This window comes from Terrapene carolina, unplaced genomic scaffold (genome assembly GCF_002925995.2).
Source record: "Terrapene carolina triunguis isolate 2854851 unplaced genomic scaffold, T_m_triunguis-2.0 Scaffold629, whole genome shotgun sequence".
Classification (NCBI taxonomy): Eukaryota; Metazoa; Chordata; order Testudines; family Emydidae; genus Terrapene; species Terrapene triunguis.
This window is the reverse complement of record NW_020664980.1, coordinates 16,094,679-16,114,232: the sequence shown is the minus strand read 5'-3', so window position 1 is coordinate 16,114,232 and position 19,554 is coordinate 16,094,679. Positions and strand designations below refer to the sequence as shown.

At 56.0% G+C, this 19,554-nt stretch overlaps 2 protein-coding genes across 2 annotated transcripts in view; both read right to left on the bottom strand.

Moving 5' to 3' along the window:
* Window positions 1-19,554, bottom strand: part of LOC112116611 (la-related protein 1) — a 71,660-nt gene that overhangs the window by 7,546 nt on the left and 44,560 nt on the right. Inside the window, exons 2-11 of the mRNA XM_026659493.2 lie at window positions 17,603-17,664; window positions 14,037-14,102; window positions 10,864-11,032; window positions 8,864-8,995; window positions 8,142-8,294; window positions 6,075-6,237; window positions 5,015-5,159; window positions 4,457-4,631; window positions 3,725-3,894; window positions 2,815-3,168 (exon numbers count right to left, since the gene is read on the bottom strand). Coding sequence (XP_026515278.2) covers window positions 2,815-3,168; window positions 3,725-3,894; window positions 4,457-4,631; window positions 5,015-5,159; window positions 6,075-6,237; window positions 8,142-8,294; window positions 8,864-8,995; window positions 10,864-10,987 — 1,416 coding nt within the window. The 5' untranslated portion in view covers window positions 10,988-11,032; window positions 14,037-14,102; window positions 17,603-17,664. The remainder of the gene's footprint in view (window positions 1-2,814; window positions 3,169-3,724; window positions 3,895-4,456; window positions 4,632-5,014; window positions 5,160-6,074; window positions 6,238-8,141; window positions 8,295-8,863; window positions 8,996-10,863; window positions 11,033-14,036; window positions 14,103-17,602; window positions 17,665-19,554) is intronic.
* The window catches only part of LOC115271362 (la-related protein 1-like), a 52,674-nt gene continuing 44,962 nt past the window's right edge, over window positions 11,843-19,554 (bottom strand). The window contains exons 2-5 of the mRNA XM_029913390.1: window positions 17,603-17,664; window positions 14,037-14,102; window positions 12,077-12,089; window positions 11,843-11,910 (exon numbers count right to left, since the gene is read on the bottom strand). Coding sequence (XP_029769250.1) covers window positions 11,843-11,910; window positions 12,077-12,089; window positions 14,037-14,102; window positions 17,603-17,664 — 209 coding nt within the window. The remainder of the gene's footprint in view (window positions 11,911-12,076; window positions 12,090-14,036; window positions 14,103-17,602; window positions 17,665-19,554) is intronic.

The following is a 19,554-nucleotide window of genomic DNA, read 5'->3' as shown; positions in this document are numbered from 1 at the left end:
TTGATTCCCAGCTCCGGACACTTCCTGGTGACCTTGAGCAAGGCACTTAAGCCTCTCTGTGCTTCAGTGCAATGGGGACCATACCAACGCTTCCCTACCCTCTTGGGGGTGATGTGAGGATAAATACATGAAAGTGCTAGAAGACACCGGCATCACCACCCCCTTCCTGCTCCTTTCACACTCACCTACTTCTGTCACCTCTAGAATGTCTTACAGCTCCCTTGGGCTCCAAGGTCGTTCAGGGACCAGCCTCCCCCAGGCCTTCAGCGCCTTCTTCACCCCCCCAGCCCCTCTCCTCTCTTGAGGTACTTACACAGGCTCTGAGTGCTCCCAAGCAGACACCCAGGTGTCCCCCTCCACACACCACTCGCTGCCCACTTACTATGTGAATCTGCCTATGGCTTCCCAAACAGCACCTCCCTCAGGCCCTCTCCTCCTCACCCCCGCCCACTTCCGCCTCCTCATTCTCAGCTTCAATTTGCCCCCCATGGGACAGCTGTATTTCCCCGTCACGGTGTAGTACCAAGCACGGCTCCGCGTATGCCTGGGGAACCACCACAGACGTCCACGGCACTCAGTAAAACTGTTCTTCTACAACACACTGCAGTCTAAGGCCTTCTCAGGGGTTGGGGAGAGCGTGTTCTTATCCCGAGTGAGGTAACTTGGGTCAAAACAGCAGCGAAGACATGATACCTTGGCTTTTAACTCCAAGTCAAGCCCACAGGGGAGCCTGGGTTGAACTTGAATTGCTACGGCCTGGTCTACACTACAGTCAGGTCGACATAAAGCAGCTTACACCAACCTACCTCTATCAGTGACAACACTACGGTGTTGCTCCCGCCGATGTAAGTCGCTCACTATACTGACCTGGTAACTCCACCTCCGCGAGAGGGGTCCTGCTAAGGGTGATGTCGTTTGGGCGAGGCAGCGTCCGTGTAGACACTGTGTTGCTTACATCTCCTGTTGGCTGTCAGCCCGCGTGGGGATCACAGCTGGAGCCCTGGGGCAAGGAGGCTCCAGCGGTCAGTGCCCCACACAGTTAAGTTGGTGGAAGTGCTAATGGGGAGAATGCGCAGCACCACCAGAGGGGGTGTAGTGTGAACATGAACCACCGCAGTCATTACTGCGGCGGCCGTACGGCGACCTAACTTAAGGCAACTTAATTTTGTAGCATAGACAAGGCCTGACTTGAGTCAAAAGCCAAGTTCCAGGGTCTTCCCTGCTATTTTAATCCTGGTTAGCTAACCCGAGTGAGAAACAGACCCCCTTCGTGTAGTGGCTACCCGCCTTCGCAGCCCACCTAGCTTTCGCTCCCTCAACGGTTGTGCTCAAGAGAAAGTCTTGGAATCGGCTGCCCAGGACGTGGCACTTCAGAGAGAACAGAGACCACCTATAAAAAGCCTGAGTCTCTGGAGATGCGACAGGTCGTCGTGGCAATGAAAACAGAGTAAGGACCCAGCAACAGAGCAGAGGCTACGTGTGGGGGGTGGGGGGAAGGGGTCATTGAAAAGCACTGTAACCAGTATTGTATTACCAGAGACGCGGTATGATCCTGAAATTAAAAATGCGACCACAACGCATAGGCATAAGGGGCCGCTTTAAACTGGCACCTCCTGACTTCTGAGCAGCGCAGCCTCCACGCAGGAATTTTTTGGGGGTGGAATGATCCTAACCTGGTTCCCGCGTGCATGGAGAGACGAGTGTGGGGCGTCTCTGACAGCTAACAGTACTGCCCCTGCTCCCCTGCAGGGTGGTGTCATCTCCTCAGCCTTCACAGAGAAGCAGAAGCACTTTGCAGCTTGCTCTCCTCAGTCCCTCCCTTCCCAGCGTCTAGCTGCCTCTCCTTCAGCAACATCACCCTGACTTTACCAGCTGCAGCTTGCAGGCGGTACTGTCACATCGGCTTCCAATCTCGTTTCCACGGCCCAGAGTTCCTGGCTGCCAGGCCCCTAGCACGCCTGGAGGGCAAGCCCTAGAAAGGCTTACACACCGCCAGAGATGATATGATGCTCTACAAAGCCTGAAACAGACTCCAAGGTGCAGGCCACTGGCGCACGAGGAGGAAGACAGAACAGGAGATGGGAAAGAGTTTTATGGAGCGATTGGCCGATAAGGTCAAGGACAGTCAAGTACAGGAGGCTACATGAGCAGACAGTGGGAGCAGCCCAAAGGAGCGAGGACGGGACACGGTGAGAACAGAGGTGAAGCGGGGAGGAAATGAGGCAGTTTTGGGGGAGATGGCGAGGAGCACAGATCTGCTGCAGGTTGAGAAAGGAAGGGGGAGATATGGTCCAAGTGGCAGGAAGGGACGAGGAACTGGTGTGGCTGGCTGGCTCCTGGCCAACTGCACCCATCACTCTAACTAAAGCCATTTTCCCTCCCAGGTGTCGTGCTACTGTGGGATGAAAAGGAGCCGGAGAGGGCTCTCCGGAGCATGCTCGGGGCCGAAGCTAGCCATGCCGCTCCCTGTGACCCTGTTTGGCGGGTAGGATTCCCAGATCCAGCACTGTCGGCTGGATGCCTTTCATGAGCACCATGCGATGCCCTCGCCCGCTCCTGTCTCAGGGCTCATCTGTGCAGAGCCGCACTGATTTTCAACCAGTGCAAGAGACAGCACGGTCGAGCCTGTTTCCGTCTGAACCAGGTTTATTTCGTTTAGCATAAGCTGGTTAGGAAGAGGTTTAAGTCCAAGTGAAAGAAGCCAGCTACCCAAACTGAAGTGAGAGCGTGTCCCACGTTCGGTTCGCACTGGATTAACTAAGCCAGGGGTAGGGTCACCCAGACGCACACTGGGACACAGGTTCTAGCTCTCACCTTGATCTGCGAGTATTCAGGCTCAAATTGCTCCGTCCACAGGTCCTGCTCGTAGTAATACAGCCCATCATTGATGACCTTGGCTAGCTCAGAGCTCATTTTCGCCCTGGAGGTGTGATTGCCTGTGCGATCCCCCCCGGGGTGCCGGCGCAGGTAAGGGGGCGTCTGCGTCACAATCAGGATCTTGTTCACGTCCCTGTCGTCGATCTCGTAGTCGGAGTCCTCGTCCGACCAGTCGGTGAAGGTGTTCTTACGGCCGTCTATCTGCTCCATTTCCTCGTCAAACAGGAAGTCCAGCTCCTCAGGCTCGTCTTGGTCCTTCTGTTTCTGCGGTGCCTTCGACTCCTCCACTTTCTAAAGGCAAACGGAGGAGAGGAGGAGCTGGAGGCCCTGGGGGATGCAGCTAGGACTCTGGGAGAACAGACCCCGCGAGACCCGCTGGGTTTTCAGGTCAGGAGCCAGGGAGAACTGCACATGTATAGTGAATACTGGTCCAGCAAGACCCTGGTGCTGACTCAGCACAGCACATGGAGTGACCCGGCTGTCCTAAAGGCAGCAAGCTCTGTGCCGCTGAAAGAACAGGCCCACCTTCAGCTCACTGCTTTTTCCTCTAGGCCACACGAAGCTGACGGCCCACGTTCAGCCAGGAACGGCTCACATCAGGCAGTGACTCCATGCCCTCAAGGCTGAACGGGATGGGGGCAAGAGAGAACAGGGAAGCCACCCATGGGAGTCATGCCCCAGAAGCCAGTCCAGTACTAAACCTGCACCTGACTCATTGCGAGAGCTGGCCAGACAACTGCCAGCAAAACCCAGCCAGTTCCCAGACACTGCCCAGCTCCGTTCCCACCCGGTGGCGATTCGCAGTTCAGCCGGCTACGGGGGGAGAGCCACACAGGCCACAAAGTACCTTGGGTCTGGCTGGGGAAGGCCGAGGCCTCTTCTTCACTTCAATCCACGTCTCTGAATCCAAGTCCGGTAAGCTGGCAGACAGGCCTTTGGGCATCGTCTTCAGGTTGCTGACCTCCTCCGTCTTAGTCGCCACAGGGCTGGCAGAGCGGGGAGAGCCGGGCGCAGATTCTAGATAAGTTTCGGGACAGACAAGGGTTTTATACATGGTATGTAAGTGTTTGCGCGTCCACCCACCCACGCAGGAAAGGACGGCCCCAGGGCAAGTAGCATGAGCTTGCGCGCCTTCAAGGGTCTTATTCTCAAAAAAACCTGGAAGGAAAGTCCCAGAGAAAGCTGCCGCAGCAGCAAACACCAAGTCCAGAGAAGGGAAAGGCCTTGTAGCAAGGAAAGGCCTGCTAAAGGGAACCCTCTTGCCAATGCAGGATTGCTCCGTATGTCATATTCTCCATAGTTTGTCATGTCTAGATGGAAAGGCCGGAGATTTGAAAAGGGAATCTGGACATTCATTCTCCATTGAGTTTAGACAGCCCTGAGAAGTCTCAGCCCAAAGGGTCTCAGGTGCTTGGCCCCTCCTCCATCTTCACTAGGACCCTTCCCGGGAGAGTCAGGGTCTCAACGGGACAAATTACCAAAAAAAACCATCCACCCGCTATTAATGCCATGAATTGGTGATGGCACTAGATAGCTTCCCCCACACAGTTACACACGCACCCCGACGCGCCCCTCTCACCTGTTTCCTTTTGGAAGCTCTGCCGGGGGACGAACTCGGGGCAGTTGATGAGCTGAGAGAAGTCAGTCTGCGTGTAGTCCGCCATGGGGGGGCCAGGGAGAGGCCATTTTTCTGGCTGCTCCTTTCTCCTGATCTTCTGGTCCACAATCTCCACCACCTTGCTGTCCTTCAGAGCCTGGAGACCAAGCCCCCCAAGCGGTGTTAATTCAGAGACGCCCCTCGAGGGGCACCCGTGTACCCCAGCCTGGAGGCTAAGGCTGCCTTTGCAGGGAGATGGAGACAGAACCCCGGCGTCTGCGCCGGGGAGGGAGCAACATGCTCCCATTGGCTCATGTACCCGGAGGTTCCACCCAGTGGGGCAAGGCAGGAAGTCCGACTTGCTTGGCCTCACCTTGGGCAAGTCCCCCAACTGCCTCAGCATCTTCCCGGAGGTCAGCGGGAAAGCTGGGTTTGAGAGAATTGGGGACCGGACAGGAGGGGAGCGGGCGGAGCTGAGCTTTGCCCGGGAGCCGCGCGGACCAGCCCGTTCCCAGAGGCGACCCCGTCAGGAGCCCTCACCTTGACGATGAGGCCGACGTCCGTGGTCAGGGCCTGCACCCGGTGGAAGCTGGCAATCAAGGTGATGGGGAGGAAGCCTTCCGTGTCCATCTTGCGCCGCAGGAAGAAGTCCCGCTCCAGGTTGTCCACGCTGAAGTAGTACTCTCTGCACGGAGCACCGGCAGCAAAGGAGGGAGATGCAGACTATCACCGCCTTGTTCAGGCACCGCAGACCCCACGAGCCCCCTCCCGCTGGGAGTTCCAGCCTTTCCTGTGACAGCAGGTGCCCTGGGACCGCAGCGAGATGCTGGAAGCTGCCCTGTGTGGCCGCCAGCCACATGAGGAGCAGCTCGTTAGCGGCGCTGGGCAAAGCAGAGCTCAAGCGCAATCCCTGCCAGGGAAGTTACGTGACTCTCCAGTAGTGGCTCAGCTCTGAGGGGCGTATCAGTTCATGCATCTCCCTAAAAGAGGGCTGGACCCGAGGAAAGGCATCACCCCTGTACTTCGCTGCCCCCTCGCCTTGACAGCCAGAGTCCTGCACCTGCAACCCGGCCTGCTCACAGCCAGACTGTTCGCTCTTGCTTGTATCCCAGGGTACCTGAGGGCCCCAACTCAGCCAGGGGTCCCGTCAGACTAGGTTCTGTGCACAGAGTCCCTGCCCCACCGAGTTTATCATCTAAACAAAGATCATGGGTGGGCAAGAGACCCAGTTTACAGGTGGGGAATTGAGGGACTGAGAGTCAAGAGCCTTGTTCAAGGGAGTCTCTGGCAGAGCAGGGAACTGAGCCCAGGTCTGGAGTCAGTCCCATGCCCTAGCCACACCCTTCTGGTTTCGGCAACTCCATGGCAAACAGAAGCATCGACTGCCAGGCTGTGGCAAGAACGTGGCTGCGTTCCCTCCTGAGGCAGCGTCTATTGAGTATCTCAGGTAAGTCGGGTACCACGTTTTGAGCCGATTTCAGCCCCCGTGCGGGCTCACAGAGCTTCTCTGCCCCACGTTACACCACGGCAAGAGAGGACAAATCCCAGTCCCTGGCTCTGTTGGCTAGGGACGCTCCCAGCCGCCAGGGGAAGCACTTACATCTGCCGCTTGATGTAGTCCTTGAGCAGCTCCTGATCCACGCTGTACAGCTCCGTGCTGCTGACGTTATCGAAGTAGTAGGTGATGTTACTGGCGTACTTCTGGGTGCGCGAGCCGTCCGAGCTGTCGAATTTCCGGTAGCCGTACTGGTAGTCAAAGTGCGCTGAGAGAGAGGAACAAAGGCAGGATTTTCAGGGGGGGCACGTGACATCTATTGTCCCCGGGGCTTCATGATCTTCCTGAGGGGGTGGCATTGTGATACAACCCAGGCATTACCACCAGCACCAACAATCCCAGCAAGGGCCCAGAACCCAGCAGCACTCTGGACAGTCACAAGGGAGAACTGCACAGGAACGCCAAAGGGAACCATTCCAATACAGAGTCCTGCCCCAAGGCAATTCCCGAAATCTGTAAATACCACTGCAAACAGAACGAGGGCTGGGGGTAGGTGTCCAGACACTGCAGCAATTCCAGCAGAGACCCCTCCAGCTTTGCAAAGCCCCTGCTGCTACCAGCCGTCTCCTTAAAGAGCAAGGACAGGGACCCAGTCAGCGGCAGGAGCTTGAAAACCCCGCCGCCCGCCCTGCTTTAGCCATCAAGAGAGCTGGAAGGCGGAGCCTTTCGGGTGAACAAAGCCCTGGCCGTTGTCACAGCAAAGTCAGCTGGATTTTCATGGCCCCGGCAAATGACAAATCACCACCACATGAACTAGCGGGCTCACGCAGCCCATCCCCTGGGAGCTGTCCATCATCCAGGAGTCCTCTCTCCTCATTCGTTCTCTCCCCCCAAGACGAACACGAGGAAGAGGACTGAGAAGAGAAGCTGCAGCTCTGGGCTGAAGCTCAGCACACTGCAACTCACGGTAGCTCTGTAATTAGGGGCACCTCGCCACGTTTTCCTTTCACGCTCTGTCTTCTGCACTCCCTGGCCCAGCCGGGGCTTTGGAGCCCCTTGCTGGAATGGGCATGGCCGGCTCCCCCTCCAGAGACCCCTCACTGGGAGCAGCTATTCTGTCATGCTCACGGCACAGACCGGCACCCAGCCAGGGGCTGGTGGGGAACTTGCATTTCTCCGAGTGGGGCAGGGCTCCGGCAGTCAGAAACGCAAGTTCACAGCGCTGCACTGGAGGGCCCGGCGCCACCGCGGGTACATTCTATCTCAGGACCGGAGGACGATGGGAGGAAAATTTAACCCAACTAGTGCTTAGGCTCATACTCAAAGCAGATCCAGCCATGCGCTGATGGAGGAGCTAGCCACCTACTGAGAGGAGACAGGTGATCCAGTGCTGACCCGGGTTTCGCCGGTACCGGATTCAAATCCCTATCTGCCAGGCTTCCTGCGTGACTTTGGGTAGGTCACAGTCTCCCTGGGCCTCAGCTCCCCATTTACAGAGGAGGACCGCAATGGGGAGCATAGAAACACTTCAGAAAGGCCGGTCCTTAACCCTCACTCGGGATGCTCATCCACACATGACTTATGGATCCCACGACACTTCTCAAACCACCAGGCAGCCCGGGTATCCTGGCCAACGTGCCCTCCACATCCAAGGCCGCGTCCGAGGGGGAGAGTTACTCGTGATCCCGCCCCGGTGCTGCGCTAACCGACAGTCCCTGAATTGCCAGGACCGAAGTCTGTCTGGCGAAACGCCGAGGTACCCAGAGCACGGACGATACTTTTCTCCGTCTGTGCAGGATCCATTTCTGCGGCTGACCTGTACCAAACTAGGGCTGTTTATCAGCTCCACGGCTACCGTTCCACGTGGTGAGTTACGGTATTTTCTAGCTCGGTGGGTTTTGGCCTGCGGTGAATGCTCGCACCCCAGGTGACTGGAAGACACAGGGCTGTGAGGAATGAGACAGGCCTGACTGTTCCCATGTGCACTCAAACACCATCACCCCCAAATCCTTTCCCACCTTCCTGAAGAACAAACCAGCTCCAAGCCCCCATCACTCCAGCAGCAGCAGTCAGTCACTGTCCCCTTACAAAAGGGACTCCGAGGACGGGGTGCAGCCCATTGCTGACTGCATCATGCCCAGTTACAGACACCCAGAACAAGGCTATACGTACAGCGAGTGCCTCCTCTTCCTCGACTCCGGCCCCGGCCTCGGCCGCGGCCCCTGCCCCGGAAGGCTCCTCGCACCGCTCCTCCCTCGCTCTTGACGCTGGAGGTTTCATCGTGATCAGGCCAGTTCCGCTCATGCTTGTTATCCGGGTGCCAGCCTGCGGAGGAGCAAGGGCAGGCACAGGAGGGACACGAGAGGTGAGGTCAAAAGCGCCCTCTGCTAGCTCTGATATGCAATTAGGCCTGGGGATTGCACCCCGGCCAAGGGACGCTTCCCCCTTGTCCTTTGGCAGGGACCAGAGTGCTCTGGAAGGAGTCTAGCATCTAAAGCAATTCCATCCCCTGTGCAATGCTCCCTGAACACGTGACAAGGCTAAAGCCCTTCTCTGCTCTGTGCCCAGATGAGCTCTCTACCTCGGGGGCAAATGCTGCAGAGCCCGGGCTTTCCCCGACCCTCTCCTGCGTTGGGGAAGCGTGGCTGGGAAAGGGCCCACCTGGCATTAGCGTACCACGACCGACACCGTCCCCAGAGCTTCCCTTTGGATATCGTTCGTAGCGTGCCCCTGACCGCAGCGTCCAGGAGCTGCTCCCTGCCCTTGCAAGTCTCCAACTCCGGTGATGGCTGTGGAAATGCCACAGGCAGGCTGGGAATGCTGCAGCAGCAGCGCCACCAGGTGCTGAGACAGGGGAGCTACCGTCTGACCCCGCCCCAGCCCAGCCCACCCACCTTTCAAGTCACTGCGGTTGTTGGAGAGGTGCCTGTGCTGCTCGTTCTGCCGGTTGTTCCGAGAGGCCGTTTTGTCCCTGGGCGCCTCCGCCTTCATGTCTATTTGCAGAGGGACCCACTTGTGCTTGTTGCCTGAATGAGGGCGTGACACAGCTTTAAAAGGAAGAACAAATATTTGCTTCCACCCCCACCCTCCCCTGGCTCCCTGCATGTTCAAGCAGGGACAGAATCTAGGATGCATCCAATTCCAGGCCAGAAGGCGCTTGGGCCTCTCACACAGATCCCTCTGTGAGGCTCCTGCTGGACCAGTGCCCTGAAAACAGGCTCAGAGAGACTGCGAACCACAGCACAGGAGGGCTGGGTGCTGCTCCCTTACCCGCAGTCTCTGCCGCTCTGGGGAGCTCAGGGCCATGGTGCTGCTGGTAGAACCACTGGACTTCAAAGCTTTCTGCCCCATGTACTTGGCACTTGCACATGGCCCCAAAGTCACACATGGACCTCGGACCTGACCTGGTGAACTTCAAAGCACCAAGAGGAGACCAAGACTGTTCTTGCCACTGCGTGCACCTCGCTCACTGCTGGACTGCCTGTTGTGCCCTGGGATCGAAACAGGCTTCCCCCTGGAAAGCCACCTCTTCGGGTCAAGTGCAACTGACATCTCCCAATGCACAGCCAGCCACTGCCCCAGGAAAGATGATGAATGGGGCCCATCCATCCATCCATCCGAGAGGCAGGCTATGGTCTTCCCAGAACTCATCAAGGTCTACAGCAAGGTCCCTGTACCCATGAGATGAGGGGCGGCACTGTCACGCTCCTGATTTTCTAGTTCTGCTGATTTTTGCAAGCTGCTTCTTTCAGAGCTGCCCTTCTTTCCGACGCGTTTGCCCCTCTCTCTGCAGTCTCATGGGGACTGTCCCTGCAGCAGCAGCCGGCTGAGGGCTCGTCTACACTGGGAACTGACATGGGCATAGTTACATCTCGCAGGGCTGTGAAAAATCCCCATGCAGACAGTGCTAGGCTGACGGACGAATTCTCTCGGGGAGGTGCGTTAACTACATCAATGGGAGAACCCCGCCTGTCGGCACTGGGCGTGTCTACACAGAGTGCTGCAGCTGGGCCACTGTAGCAGTGTAAGTGTAGACGTCCCCTGACTCTTTGCTACCCCAGCTACTCAGAGGGAACAGGAGCGACGCCAAGACTCCTGGAGGGCAGAGGTGGCCGATGCACAGATTCCAGGCCCGGCACCGACTGCCCCCTCAGATCCAGGGACAAAGCCTCACTCCCTTCCACACCTATCCATTATCTCTTGTTTACAAGCAGCTACAATGGAGCCTAGCCCAGGTTCCACGTGCCTCTAACATCGTCCAGCAATAGACCCCCCTCGCCAGCTGATCCCGACCAGCAGAGATTAGCTAATGCCCTCTCCCCAGAGGCTGTAGAAAAGAGAAACTTCCCCTGGAGCTGAACAGAGCTGGACTAGTCTGGATCAAGCAGAGTAGGGGAGCGAATCCCAGAGCAGAGGGACACTCATGGGAAACACCCTGTAAACAACTGATGCAGGTCCAGCACCCCACTCAATAGCTGTGGCTGCACTGGAGGTGGGGGGGGGGAGGGGAAGGGGAGAAGGAAAAGGAAAGGGAGGGTTGGGGAGTCTCAGGTTGGTAGGTGCCAGGCCATTCAGGGCTTCATAGGCCAAAAGCAAATCACCAGTAATTCTATCCAGCAACCCAAAAGGCAGCCAGGGCGGATGGCGAAACAGCAGGACTCTCTGCTTAGCAGGCGCCATGCCTTGCTTCTGCACCAGCTTGTGAATGGATTTCAGATGCAGCCCCGAGGGACGCAGGTTACAATCGCCCATCTGGATGTGGCCAGAGAACTACGATAGCCAGGGCAGCAGGACATCAAAGGTCACGATGTCATGGAAGCTGGCTCGGCCAGAACCAAATCCCCAATCTTCCGGCAGCCCCCTGGAATCTCGCCCACCCTGCCCCCATCCTCACCTTTCTTCTTCTGGGCCAACTTCTGGTTGTCGTCGTCCCCGTTCTTCTCCTCCCCGGACTCGTCCGATTTGGTTTTCAGGTTCTCTTTGCCATCGCTCCCGTCCCCTTTCTCCTGTTCTTTCATGTCTTTCTTGATGGGCAGCTTCCGGAGGGGCTGGGGTTTGGGTGGCTGCTGGAGACAAGAGACAGGCAGGTGAGGCAAAGGGTGGTGGGAGCTGGCTCAGGACAGACTCCGCAGAGCTGGTCAGATCCACCTGCCAGGGTCACGCCCATCTAGCCCCGCAGAGGGGAAGCGGGAAGGACAGTCACTAGTCTGGGGACGGGATCCCAGCATCTCACCTTGGGGAGACATCAGGTCCTGGTAAAGAGCAGCTTAGCTAGCAAGGGCTTGAAGACAAGTCGGAGCGAGCTTTGCATGCGCCATCATCACCCCCAGTGCACACTCGGGCCGGTACTGACAAGAGTTGCCCCCCACCCCCACGAGGGGGAACAACAGTGGGGAGAGGATTCCTAAATACAGGGAGGGGACATAAGGGATGCTCAGAGCTGCCTGTTGCATTGAGATGCTGGATCTGATGAAGATTCTCACCACAGGGGGGAGAGGCTGGGTAGCAACGGGGCACGGACAGACAGCAGCTATTGCATGGCCAGGAAACGAATGCTGAAAGGAAGGTGCCCAAAAATAGAAGGACTTTGACAGCTCCAGCATCTTGGCTGCAGCAGCGCGGGGCCATGCCCCTCATGAGTGCCAGTGTTAGCGGGCACCAAGCCACGGGCTGTTCTGCTGCTCTGCTTTCACCTGGGTAACTCGACCCGTCACCAGAGAGCCGGCTTACTGCACTTCCCTGCCCGACTCGCTGTGCCCGGGGTTCAGAACAGGATCCAGGCTCCCTGGCCCAGAATAGCACCGCTGAGCAAGGGAGCCCAACGTGCAGGGAATCCCTAAAAGGAAATCCTCTGTACCCGGGACCACAGCAAGCTATTCCTGGCGGCCTCCTGAGCCGATGTCCAGCACCCCGAAGAGTCGCTCAGCTGTAGCGACCAGCGCTGCAGCAGGAGAGAGGCAGTGCCCACAGGGCCATGCCCTGAATTCCAGCTCTGACACACACCCCCATAGAAAACAACACTGATGAACGCTCTTGGCTGAGATTTCCCTGGGGCCTCCTGCCTCCGAGATGAGCAGTGCACAGAGGGGCTCTCCCATGTAACATACCGTCCAACATGTGCTAACACACGGAGAACATACGTGGATTACAGCCAGCTGGGGGCTGCTCATGTATGGAAGTGACAAGGGAGCAGCCTGGAGGGCGCGAGCCTTCCTGGCACACAGGCCCTTCTCCCAGCAGGAGGGAGATCTGTGCTGACACACCGCAGAGGGGGCTGGCTAAGGCAGTCATGAAAGTGCAGTTTTAACCAGCATGGGGTCACCGGCTTCACAACCGGACCACTTCCTTCTGGCCTGCAAAGGTCCCAAACTCTATCTGTTTCTGAGATTAGTGGGCAGGGGAACATAGGAAGAAAAAACAGTTTCACCACAAGGGTTAATTCTAGAGGACAACAGTGCAGAATTGGGGGGTCAGGGAAGGGGAGGAACTCCAGGCTGAAAGAGGAGCTGGGCGCTGGGCTAGAGGAGAGATGCCATCTCACCTCCACTTCAGGAAGCAGCATGTTGTGATACCAACTTCAGAACAGCCGCACAAGCTGAGGGCATCTGGCTTCATTTCTCCCTCGGCTTGAGAAGGCTGCAGGAGCCTGGTACGTTCTGAGCCACAGGGAGGTCGTGTTTAGAAAGCGGCATTCATCCCCCCAGGCACACAGGGCACTGTCATTGTGCGGATTTGGGGTATTGTGAACAGCCAAGTGTCTTCTCAGTGGGTAGATGAAAGTGCTTCCAACTCACACAAGCAAGTGGAAGGTTGGCACAGAACGTTCCTCACTGACGGCTCAAACTGCTCCTTTCGCTTTTTTTATTATTATTAAAGGGACAATCCAAGTCCAGTCTCCAATCTGAACCGTGTAAAAGCAATCTTTTACCCAACCTAAGCAACACACCCAGGCTTGTGTTTTGTTTGCAATTCTGACAAACAGATGTTTAAAATATCCATTCCCCTGCCCTTCCAACCCAAACATTGTAGCCTCCAGAACTGGAACGCAAAACCACCTAGGAACGGAAGTGAAACAAGACCTGCAGGATGTACGATTTTAAAAATAGATAGAGGAGATTCTAGCTCTTATGGTTGCAGGGATCACCTTTAAACATCACTCTAGCATAAAGCTGATGCAATGCCATCTTGCCGAGGCTGCCCGCAGCCTCGGCACCTCCGCTGCTGCTCAGAGCTTTGCTCAACAGCAGCAGCCTGAAATTAGTAAGTGCTTGGGTCAATTTCATGGCAACAATTCGGAACCCTGTGGGTTACAAGGAAACTGACAACAACAGGGCCAAGGAAAGCTGGCTTGGCTTGAGTGCTGCCTGAGGGCAGCTGGGCCTTTTAGTACGTTGAGTTCTCTGGTTACTGGGAGGCTGCTGAATGTGTCAAGAACCAGAGGGTGTATAAGGGAGACAGAGGGGACCCATTAAAGGTGAGACTAGTATGAAGAAGAGCCAGAGAGCGAGAAAGCAAAGAGGAAAACAGACACTGAAAACAGCACAGGGAAATATACGCTGGCCTGTTATGAGAAAAAGAAAAGCGAAGGGAACAAAGAAAGCAACTCACACAAACTTACATTGTAAAGGCATTAGAATCTGCCCAGAGAAATGCAGTTAAGAAAGATACACAAACAATACACAGCTGTTTATTCCTTGCATTCCAGGGAGCAGCAGCCTAGCTCTTTCCACTGTGGCTAGCAGGACTAGTCCATCAACTAGCAGGTCTCAGGTAACTTTTCCGAACCCTGCTATAATAATCTGTGGTGTTATTGGTAAAATAGGCATTGAAATGTGATAAAGGAAGATTTCAGCTGACAGTGTCTATTTCAGCTGTTTTAGGGACAGAGAAGCCCTCAGGAGACCTTGCTTCCAGAGGAAAAGCCCACAGGACATCTTGGTCTTGAGCAGTCAACTTTTCTAGAGCTCTCTGCCTTCAGAGAGAAGAGGGGACATCACTCATTCGCCAGGGAAAGCTCGGATGTTGCCGTACAGTAGAGTGTTTTGTTCGCAGGGTCGTGCTTCTTACCTGGATGCTCTTGTGGGCTATTTCTCCAGGGGTCGGCCAGTTCGTGGCATCACCAAAGTCACCGACCTTTATTCAAAAAACACAGAGAGATCTCGTTAGTACAGTAATCTCAAGCGCTGGTTCTGACGGGCTGCTTCCTCGCATTCAATAGGCCAATATCCCTCCTCCCCCTTCCAGAGCACAGGGCCTGGGCTAGAGGATCGGACCAACAGCCCCTGACCCCATCCGGCAGCGTCCAGTACCAGATGCTTCAGAGAAAGAGACAAGAAACATCCTCATGGACAGCCATGGAATAACATGCCCAAAGGGGACATTGCTGCCTACCCCAGGGGGATCCAAGGTTGGTTTATGCCCTGAAGCCTCAGGGTGTATAACCCTTAAAATCCTGTCTAAGAAGCGTGAATAATTATTATCCACATAAAGTGTCACCCTCTTTAAAATCCTGTTAAGCACTTGATCTCAGTGACCTCATGGGCAACAAGTTTCACCGGCTAGTTATAGAAGGCATAAAATATTATTGTCCGGTGGTTTTAAATGTGCTGCCTTGGAGTTGGTTGAACATCCCCCTATTCTTGAATGATGGATGAGTGCACCGCAGACCCACTCTGGGCGCTTCGCTGTACCTTCCTACTGCTAGCTGGCCACAGAGCTGGATGACCCTGCTTTTAGCTCCGACAGAAGACGGTCACATGTTCAGAGCCACAAGGGTCAGGTTCAAGCCCCGTGGCCAACAGCTCACCCAGATGAGCGGTGTAATAAAATCAGAAATAGCAGCTGCTGACACCCTCTTTATACTCTCACTACTGTGTGGAAGGATCATCTCTTCCCTAGGCCAACCTGCTCTCTCTCCAGCCCCCTAGGCAATTCTGTTGTCAGTCTCTAAATCCCCTCTATTTCTGCACTCAGATGTCTGGAGCTGAACTCTAACATCATCCTGGTGCCGCCTGGTGGGGTCAGACCACAACTGCAAGGCTCGGCGGGGTTTCAGCCCAGCCCCGTTTCCCTTAAAGAGGAGCAATCCAGCTGCGATACCGAATTCACTTTAAAGTTCATTCTAAAAGCTCGTGCCACCTGGCGGCAGATGACTGCAGGGCTCACGCACATTAAACAGCACAATTGCAATCAAGTGCTGCCAATTACACGAGCCAGCAGCAGCACAGAGCAGCAGAGCTCTGGGCTCAATTGACAGCAAGAACAGGCATCTGGTTTCAATTCAATCCACCCCGAGCAGCCTCCAAGGCCACTCACAACACACCATTCATGCGCCTTCCCCTGTGGGGCTGGAGCTTGCCAGCGAAGCGGTTTGGTTTGCAGGGCAGTTATACCGTTTATTGGGGTCTCCACTCGATCTAGTTTTCAAACCTGATTCTTTGAGAACGAGAGGTGTTTGCAGGGGGAAAGAGGCAGGGCGTGGCTGTCGCTTCCCAACCAAGCAGGAGGGGAACGTTAACGCTCAAGAAAGAGGCCCAGAAGATCGTGTTCTGGGGAAAGCCCAGCAGCCCTTTGAAGAAGGGCAGCCAGTGACAAGTGCAGGACCCCCGGAGTTCTCAGGGGGAGAGTCACACAAGATGTTACGCTATTTTGCTTGCAGGGCAATTCTCCCTCAGCAGAAGATTTGTATTGGTTGGTCGGTTTAAAATGAGAGTCTAAAAGGAGAGGCATGATCCAGCTCCTCTGCCACCACACCATTCACTTCAACAACAGCCCATTCCTGCATTCAGCAGATCACAGCCCGCTCCCAGGCCGGTGGGGATTTCAAACATGCTACCCAAGGGCTGTGCCACAGAGGAGCGGAAGGAGAAAAACCTTAGCTCACAGGTGGGCGGCAGCGTCAGGCTCTCCTACAGGGTCTCGGGTGTCGATAGGACTTCGAGTTGACGGAGGCCCTCGTGACTGTCCGGTGTGGCAGGCACAGTATGGGAGGGGCTCGACTGCTCAACGTGAGCTGGGGCCCGACTTCCTGACGGAGGGGTTGAGCCGCCCAGCAGAGGTCTTGGCTCTCCTCCGGCCCTCTCTTTTCCCTTATGGGAAGTAGGAGATCTTCCCATTGCAGACCTCTTGGGCTTCTTGGCCAGGGCCAGGGCGGGGGATCGGTGCCAGCTCAGGGTCGAGTCGGACCTCTGCTCTGGTGCTGGGGTCAGTGCCGACTCCATCAGGAGTGTCCTGAGACGGACGTCTCTCCTTTTTCATTCTGGGTTTGAACGACTTACAGATGCGACACTTGTCACTTGTGTGTCCTTCTTCTAGACACCTTAAATGGCTAACGTGTGGGTCGCTGTGGGCTTGGGGCACTTACAACGATCGCATGGTTTAAAGCCTGAGGATCCCCAGGGCATGCTCCATCCCTAGGCTGAGTCCCATCCGGGACCAGCTAAATAGAATGAATACTAAGGGTAAATACTGAACTATACACAACAAAGAGACACACTGAACTAGGCGAAAGCTAGCCGAAGTTCCCGCACCATCACTGGCAGCAAGAAGGAACTGAGGGTGGGGGGAGTCAGCGGCACCCCTTATATTGTGCCATGCGGGTGCCACTCCAGGGGACGCCAGAGCCTGTCCCCTACGGATACTGCTAAGGGAAAAACTTCCGGCACTGGTGCATGCGGTGAGCACACAGCTAATGTGGAATGGACATGAGCAAGCACTCGAAGAAGAAACAACGGCCTCCGAGGGACAGCATGGAGCAGGTCCAAGCGGGTGGGGAATGATGGTCGTTCTAGGCACCCACATGGCGCTGTGCATCGTCCATCCGCTTCACCGACATCGATCCATCCGCGCAGGCACATGGGCTCACACCCGCCTCCGGGAGGCGGGCAGGCATTGCACCCAACATACAGGTGGGCAGAGGGCACCAATTTAAGTTGTGCCCGTCACTGTGACATCTAGGCACAACCCCTGCCTCGGAGGGTGCTGAGAAGCTCCGCTGTGGTAGAGCCCTAGCAGATGCTTTGATGACAGATGCTAGGCAAGAGCCTGGCAGGACTGACAACCCAGAGTGGCAAGCTCTTGTAAACGCAGCAGCTGGGAGAAAGGTGCCCTCTGCAGCACTGCCATGGCCCAGAGCTGGGCACTGCCATGGAAGCACCACACGCTGCTGGAGTCATGCCAAGGTTTCCGGTGGCCACCCAGAACCAGCGGCTGTGCAGCGCTGCAGGGTGTGTGGGTGAAGAGCCACCCCTGGCTGCTAGGGAGTGGAAATGCATGCACTATTCAGAGAGCTTGCTCCCCGGTGACGTAACAAAAATACTGCCCTAAGTGGCATGGGAGGCAGCGTGGTCTAGTGGACAGAGCAGTGACCTGGGAGTCCAGGAGACCTGGGGTCTAGTCCCAGCTCTGTCACTGACCTGGGGCAAGTCACTTCCACTCCAATGCTTTGCCTGTCTTGTCTGTGAGGCTAAGCGCTCTTGGGGGCAGGGACTCCGTCTCCCTACGTGTACGTACAGCACCCAGCACACTGGGTCCAATCGCGGCTGGGCCTCTAGGTGCTGCTGCAATGCAGAAGACAAGCAGCGAGCGCCAGGTAATACACCACCAGAAACGGGAAAAGGCAGAGGCAGACGTACCTTGCTTCCTTTCCGCTGCCTGGGGTTTGCAGCCCTCACCACTTTGGCTGGAGTTGTATGTTCTGTGAAAGTAAAACAGAGGCGTTAATACACAACACCAAGCGTTGCTAGAGCGTTAACCTCAATGGACAGTGCAGAGAGAAGGCCACGTGCTGGCACTGGCTGAGTCCTCTCCCTACCTGGGTCAAAGTCCCTCTTAGATCTTCCCAATGACCCTTCTCTTCCCCACCGTGCACCAAGGTGAGTCACCCATCCAGCCCTTACAAAGGAGGAGGGGAAGGGTATGTCCACACTGGGCCCAAGCCCCAATTCCATGCACACACCAATCAACCCGACTCAGGTCAGCAAGCACTGGGTCTTAGGGGTGGGTCAGAGCTGTTGCGATTCAGGTCGAAGCCCTGGCATTTTGCAATGTGGAAGCAGGGCCAGCTGCAGACCCGAGTTGGAGTCTACATAGTGCAGCATGGACACGTTAGCGCAGCTGTGAGACCAGATCCAGCCACTGTAAACCCAGGTTACCAATGCAGTGCAGACAGACACTCAATCACAGCCTTGGAAACACGCCCAGGTCCCAGTGTCCTGGGCTTCGCACGCAGCACAGATATCCCCTACGTGGCCACATCTGGAAGCACCCAACCCCTCTCGTGGGGGGAGGAGGCGGAGATCCCAGGAGGAAGTGTAATGAATGGGACAGGCTAGACCTTGTGATTCTGAAAGGAGCTCGCCTGCTCTCTGCTGGATTGGCGGCGTGCAACGTCTCTCAACTATTCACGCCGGAGTCCAACCTTCTCCGCTACGCCCCAAAATCAACAACCCAAATCACTCCAACAGAGAGTCCCCATTTCACCTCTGGGCGCACGGCAGAAACAGTCCCAAACCTCTACAGATGCTGGGCCACAAAGACTTGAAAGGTCACCTGCCACAACCATGATCACGGAGGCTGCAGACCCTGGTCCAATTCCCAGCACCACCCTTCCCCAATCCACTCATCACCCAGTCCCCCAGGCAGGGAGAGTTACACTCCGACTGACAGCCAGCGTTTCCTGTTCTCCACCTCTACGCTGCACACCCCATTTACATCAAGGGATCTCTCCCTGCAATACACGAGTCGGGGTCAGTCTCACGGGTGCAGCTTTGCTCACTAAGGGGCTGGCCAGTCCCGCCCCAGCCTGCTCAGCCCAAGCGAGAGGTGGGCAAGGAACCAGGGACACTCGTCCTTGGCCGCCTGCAGCCTGGTGTCTCCCCTGAATTCACAAGCAGAACGGGACAGCTGGGAATTTAACACAGACATCTAGGAAGTGTGAGCACACAGACAGCGACATTACTGCACGGGGGTCAGTCAGGGCCCTTCACGTTAACATGGAGGGACAAATGCCCAACCCCCACCAAGGCTAGTAAATACGGACAGGCCTGCAATGGCTATTACTGAGGGAGTAAATGCCAGGGCCGACAACAAGGCAGAATTACACCCAGCATGGCAGGGCTGACAGGGACGATGACCAGGGAGCGAAGGAACAATGGTGACTCAATTAGGAGGGCTTTATAGTACCACCAAAGCGCTCCTAGTGTGGACGCAGCGACACTGCCTTTGTACCGGTGCAATAAACCTGCCTCACCTCCCAAGTGAAACAAATGATACCGGTACGGGTGCACCGTTTGTCAGTATAGCTGTATCCACGCTAGAGAGGTTTGCCTGTCTCGTCTCTGCTGGTCACAGATCGCACCCTTGACCACACAGCTATGCCAGCAGAAGTCTGTGGTGTAGACCTGGCCTTAGCTTCCAATCTGCAGTTTGAAGCATCCACACAAAAGCCCACCTGAACAATGAAGCTAGGCGACCCTGTTAAGACTCTAGCACATCCCTGCATAGGGTTTATTTTATACAGTACACACAGGATTCAGCCAGGTTCTGTCATCCGTCTGCAAACCCCATCACAGCCTAGGCTTGTTCG